Raw genomic sequence first — 6,000 nt, forward strand, 5'->3', positions numbered from 1 at the left:
TTCCTTTGTCCTTGTTTCTCTAGCAATCCTGGCAATCCATAAGCAGTGAATCAGTCCACTGCAAGAAAAATAACATGTGAGAAACATGTGCTTCCAATATGCAGATTATTCCCACATTTTTGGATGAGTTTATTCAAGATTTTCATAGCTATAATTCAAGTGAAAAGTTACCAATATTCTTAAATATTAGCATTATTTAAAAAAATAAGAGAATCCAACGTAAAAAGGTATTGCTAGGGGCTATAGGAAAGATGTATGAGAGTAAACATGTATTTTGGATACATAAGGACCAAAAATAGTAGAATTATTAATGTGTATTTGAAAAGTATACTTAAAAGTATACTCAAATGTTATAAAGGAAAGGGAACTATCTATTCTAGAAATATGAGATAAAGTAATAAAATTTAAATTTTGATTATGAGCTAGGAGCCTATATTACCTTCTAGTTATAGGAAATACTGTAGAATAGTTTTCCTAAGAAATGATGAAAACCATATTGCTGTACACACTTGACACAAACAATATAAAACATTAGGAAATCTACTCTAGCAAACAATCCCACACAGATTGCCACAGTAGAGAAAGAAAGGAAGGGTAGGGAAGAGGCATATGGACTAGATCAGTTGCTTTCAAACTATGAAACCAGTTTCCCTTCCAGAGATAGGTCTAGTCATCAAAGAGGAAATAAGTGAAAACTGCTTTCCTCAAGGAATGTTGTTCCCGAAGATAGTCCAAAACCAAAATTTGTATTGCAAATGAAACATCCTAAAAGGATTTAATCCAAGGAGGGTCACAGGTAGAAATGCTAACAGTCTGTTCCTGCCTGACAATCAAGAATTCATCACCATTTTTCTCTTCCCCACTTCTCAAGAAAACCTTTGGGAAAATATCCAAACAGGAAAAGTTGGATCATCTCACCTATAATCAGAAAGAGAACAGGCTTTGAGTACTCAAGGGATCCACAGTACATAAAATACTGAGGCATGAAATCAAAAGCACTGCAAATATCCTTGGGTCTCATTAAATTCCACAATCCATAATTTCTAAATATTTGTTAATGCTATTCCAAGAACCACATCTTAAATACAATTCCTTATGTGCTTGTGTTCTAGCCCCTGTGAACGCATGATCTGCTGTTTCTGGAACATGTGGGAGGCTGCTTTGTTGTGCCAGCAATTCTTTTTTTTGTTTGGAAGTATAGTTGATTTACAATGCGGTGTTAGTTCCTGGTGTACAGGAAAGTGATTGTTATGCATTATATATACATACATCCTGGAAATTCTTTAAACCTCTGATTTTTAAGTAGTCCTCACCATACACAGGAGAATAAACACCTAAAGATTTTTTTTTCCAGAGAGATCAGTTTAGTGCTTTAAAAAAAACTCTGTGTCTTTAACACTTCACATATTAAAGAGGGAGGGGCAGGAAATGGATCAGAAGAATTAAAGTAACTGTGGAACAGAATATTTCCCAAGGAACCAATCAGCAGTTACTACACCAAGAAACAGCTATGACTTTTGTTCAATGTTAAAATCAGGTATAGAAATCATGTGCTAAATGAATGTAGCTAATTCAGATGGGATTAAAGACAGGAATACTATTTAAATGATTTTATTTCTGCATAGTAACCCTGAAAACATTCTGAATTACAGAACAAAATAACATAAACAGTTTTTAAATATTTTCATGTAATTTCTTAAATGTCTCTATTAAAAAATATATATTACAAATAATCCAAATTTCTTTATTTTGGTTCAGTGGCTCTCATTGAGATGATTTACAGACTTATTGCCTTTTCTCCCTTGAGAAAGAAGTCATTTATTTAATATAATTGGCAAAAATTTCTTTTCCCAATAGTAAAATTTCTTTTTTCCTTCCTTTGAGTGGACATTTTTGGCATATACTTTGTCATTACCGAAAATTTGTAAACTCAGGCACAAAACTGAATTAACTTTGGCTGTTATACAAATAAGTGAGAACAACACTGAAGCCAGCTTACTAGAAGGTCCTTTTACATGAGGTTCTAGGGCTTCCTTCACACCAGCAGCTGATTTTAATGAGAACTAAGGTAACTAGAGTGAAGCCCTCCATCTAAAATCAATTTTCCAAATACACACATACACACAAAAACCTTGGCAAAAGCCATTCATGCATTTTTCTTGCATGAGCAAAAACTTAGCTTAAGGCTACTTTCCAAATCTTCTAATTCCAGTAGGTCAGTTCTAACCTATTATTCATTTCAGTCTAAAGTTTATTTATTTGCATTTGTGGAAATGCTGAAGTAAGAGTTGAAGAATCAAAGTACTGGAGTTCTTACCCTTGGAAGATTTTTCCTTTTCCTGATTGCAACTTCTCCAGCTCGGAAAAGCTTCCATTCAGTTAAAGTGACAGGCAACGTGGTATCCTTTGTGAGCTTTGACCATAAATAAACTTGTGAGTTCTTCGGTTCCATAGTCTTCCGGTGAAGTAACTGAGGTTTGGGAGGAAGCTAAAACAGAAGAGGTACTGCTAAGGTAAGATCATCTAGGTAATGCCTGTGTTCTCAAAGTCAAAGCTATCCCCCCAAAATATTTATCTTTCCTTTAAAATCATCTAAAATGAGGACACCGTAATTTCTTTTTCACTGTTTGTAAAGAAGTTTCTTGGGTTTCTAATCCAAGTTCTTCTACAACAGTGTAATCAAATTTCCAGAAAACAATAGCTCAGAGTCCTCATTAACTCAAGGCAGCCTTTGCTTTCAGGGCTGGTGAGTGCTTGCAGGGACCAGACAGGTAATTTAGGCCATAGGTTGATGTGAGACTATTACAGTGCTGTGGTAACTATAGTGAACTAAAAGGTTTATGGTCTGTCTAAAGGTGTTTGTATTCAAGTCTTCTCAAGTGCTAAAAAAACAAACAAAAACCCCTCCCCAAAACCAAAAAAAAAAGTTTTGTGCTGCTCCCCCCAAAATAAAACAAAGAACAATAAACCAACATCTCAGTGCCTCTTAGTTTTGGCCCTAGTTAAACCATTTTAACCTTTTTGTAGAATCATAAATAAGATTCTAGTATTTTCTTATTTCTCTGGTTATACCTTGTGTGCTTTGAAAGCACTTTTAGGGGGTGGTAGCTTCCATGTTGAAAGAGACCTCCACATGGGCAAAGGCTGCACTGGAATATCTTCATATGGATTTTCTTTGGTGGGATCTTGAAAAATAATGAAAAAAAAAGTTTAGAGGAACATAATTAAATGGGAACACACTGACTACACTTAAAAGGAAAAGAAAGCAAAAACTGACTAAATATGTTCAGCTTTCTACTCTACATTGCTGTAGGGATGTAGGTCTCAAAATCAATGGTACTTTAAGCTCACAAACCACTCAGGCGTCCAACCAACCTCAAAGAATTCTCAAAATACCATACTACACACATCTACTTCTGAACTGAACAGTCCAATAAACTAGTTGTAAAATCCATTAGAGAATTAAGGAATTTATACAACAAAGGTTTCAATATTAGAAAGGAAAATCTAGAGCAAGACATGCTTGATTGTAAAAGAAAATAACATACTCTAGTTAAGGGCTCCACCAACTACATACTCACTAAATTTAATTGCAAAGTTTGTGGACACCTACATATGATATCCTCATAGATATTGTCCTCAGACTGTGTGTAATAAAGTGCTGAGCCAGAATTTCTTCTAAGTTCTTCATGAATCTTCCGTGAGTTCTGATTTCGAAAGTGCTGAATGTCCTCAAATTCAAAGGATTTCCTTAAGAAAGGAGATACATTTTAAAGTTGTATCTTGTAAAACTCTAGTATTCTTTATATTGGTATGATAGACACAAATTGATAAGAAAAGGACTTACTGTACAAAATTACAAAGGTGTTTTATCAGATACCTAAGAATAATAAATTAGGCTGATGCCCTATACGCACCATGAGAAAACTGGAGGCTTTTAGCCAATTACATTCATGTTCTTCTTTGGGTACTTTATTAAATTCACTCTGTAATAAAAAGTGAGGCTAATGCCAGCATGTCCTAAATGAAGTAGAAGAATGTACTTGCTTCCCTATACATTGTTTTTTTCTTTTTTGGCCGCACCGCATGACAGGTGGTATCTTAGTTCCCCAACCAGGGATCGAACCCACATCCCTTGCATTGGAAGCGCGGAGTCTTAATCACTGGACCGCCAGAGAAGTCCCCTATACATTTTTAAAGATATAAAATGGAAGTTTTTCTACAGTACTTATGTCAGTAAATTGTCCTGGATATTACCTATACTCCTACTGTTTTGCTTGTATGTATTTTCCCCTTGGGTTAATCAACATCTGTATAATCAAATTATAGGTGTAACCCACACATGGAAATGGAAATTGGTTTGAAAAGGAAACGGAAGCTCAATAGTTCTATAAGGAAAATACTTAAAAATCATTACCTTTCAAATAAAAACATACCTTTTAGATCTCCCTCTGATTTTTCTGCCATAGTTCTTTGGTTCAGGTTCCTGAGAAGAGGCTAAAGAGGGCTCTGTACAAGAATTATTTTCACAGTATTTTCTGTCACAGTTTCTTTCTTTATATGGCATATCACCAGATTCAGATAAATATCTGAATGTCCTACGAGGTTTTGGCAAAGGATTTATAGAAGGTCCACATTCTTGTCCCTCAGGTTCAGAGTAAATGTTTTCTAAGCTCTTCGTTACTCCATATGACCTATCCAGACCTCTGAAATTCAGTTCTTTTTCTGAAGAGTCACAATGTTCTAAAGCTAAATTTAAGACTTTATCTGGGGGAACGGCTTCTATTTTCTTCCACAATATCTGTGAGGTGTAGAAATTTCCTGGAGGTAATGAAGTCTCTGGATCCAAAACTTCTTTCCAGCTTTCAGTTTGTTTGGCCCGAGAACATACCCAGTTGGATCCTGATTCATTTTTAAAGAAGTGTGTATCATCATATTCACGTTTCTCACTTTCATCCTCACTTCGATTGTGGCTTTTGGCATCTTCATTAATACCCTGATCACCATTTTGAGAGTTGGTGACATCCAGCTTTTTGCTCTTTCCCTCAGCAACAGGATTTCTCTTAAGAAGAATCTCTTGGTTACAGTTATTATATCTCACTCCAAAGTCCTTTGGATCGCACTTATCTGGATTAGATTTACCATTAGTTCTTCCTTCCCACTGAGAAATTTTTTGTTTGATGTTTTTGCAGTGGCTTCTTGACAGTGTTTGAACAGCAGAACGAGAAAAACCAACATCCATGTTCCCAGTTGGGTGCATGGCAAGTGATGAATTTTACTGAGGTTCCATTACAAGTAACTGTGAAATACTATATTCTTTATCCTGTCAGTTAGAATTCAAACAATTCCAGCGTTTTCCTTTCATCTTTAACTTGAAAATGTTTTAAAAAGAAAAATTCTAAAAAAAAAAGAAAAATTCTGATCATCAATCCTTGTTGAAAATGGCTACAACTTTATCTTGAATAATCCTATTAAAATGAAATGAATATGTTAACACAGTTTTATAATTTCCTAATTTAAACTCCACTAAAACACTGCCCACCTATCCCTAAATAAGTTGCTTACATTTCGTATGTAAAGATGTACCTGTCATCCATTAAGCAATTCAACCTCATAAAGGCATTCCTAAGATGGTGGTATAATATTACAGAGAAAATATTACTTATGGTATTTCTCAAATTGTCTGCTTTAACATTCTGCATATTTAATTTCCTAAAGTTAAGTAGAATGAGGTTTTATAAGAGATTACACATAGTAGTAAACAATATTATTTTGTGATAAATCAATTCTTTACGAAACCTTCTGTTAATGAAACAAGGACCAACAGAGTATTATAAAAAGCATACAGAAATACATCTCAAATAACCAAAAAGTTTATGTATACATCCAGAGGAAGAGCCAGTTAGTCTGGAAACACACCAACAGCTGATTTCCTTCTCCAGTGCTACGCTGAGATAATATTAGCTCATCACATACCCTTATTTCAACTTTACTATTAGC

General features: G+C 34.7%; 1 protein-coding gene across 3 annotated transcripts in view; it reads right to left on the minus strand.

Moving 5' to 3' along the window:
• DENND2C (DENN domain containing 2C) overlaps nt 1–5,260 on the minus strand; it is a 35,167-nt gene extending 29,907 nt beyond the window's left edge. Inside the window, exons 1-4 of one of the 3 annotated variants that reach the window (XM_024764853.1) lie at nt 4,437–5,260; nt 3,614–3,750; nt 3,073–3,185; nt 2,318–2,488 (exon numbers count right to left, since the gene is read on the minus strand). In XM_024764853.1, coding sequence (XP_024620621.1) covers nt 2,318–2,488; nt 3,073–3,185; nt 3,614–3,750; nt 4,437–5,260 — 1,245 coding nt within the window. The remainder of the gene's footprint in view (nt 1–2,317; nt 2,489–3,072; nt 3,186–3,613; nt 3,751–4,436) is intronic. The other 2 variants (XM_024764854.1, XM_024764855.1) reach the window with 2 other exon arrangements.
• Nucleotides 5,261–6,000: the final 740 nt, after the last annotated feature.

Source organism: Neophocaena asiaeorientalis, unplaced genomic scaffold (genome assembly GCF_003031525.2).
Source record: "Neophocaena asiaeorientalis asiaeorientalis breed wild unplaced genomic scaffold, Neophocaena_asiaeorientalis_V1.1 scaffold62, whole genome shotgun sequence".
NCBI lineage: Eukaryota > Metazoa > Chordata > Mammalia > Artiodactyla > Phocoenidae > Neophocaena > Neophocaena asiaeorientalis.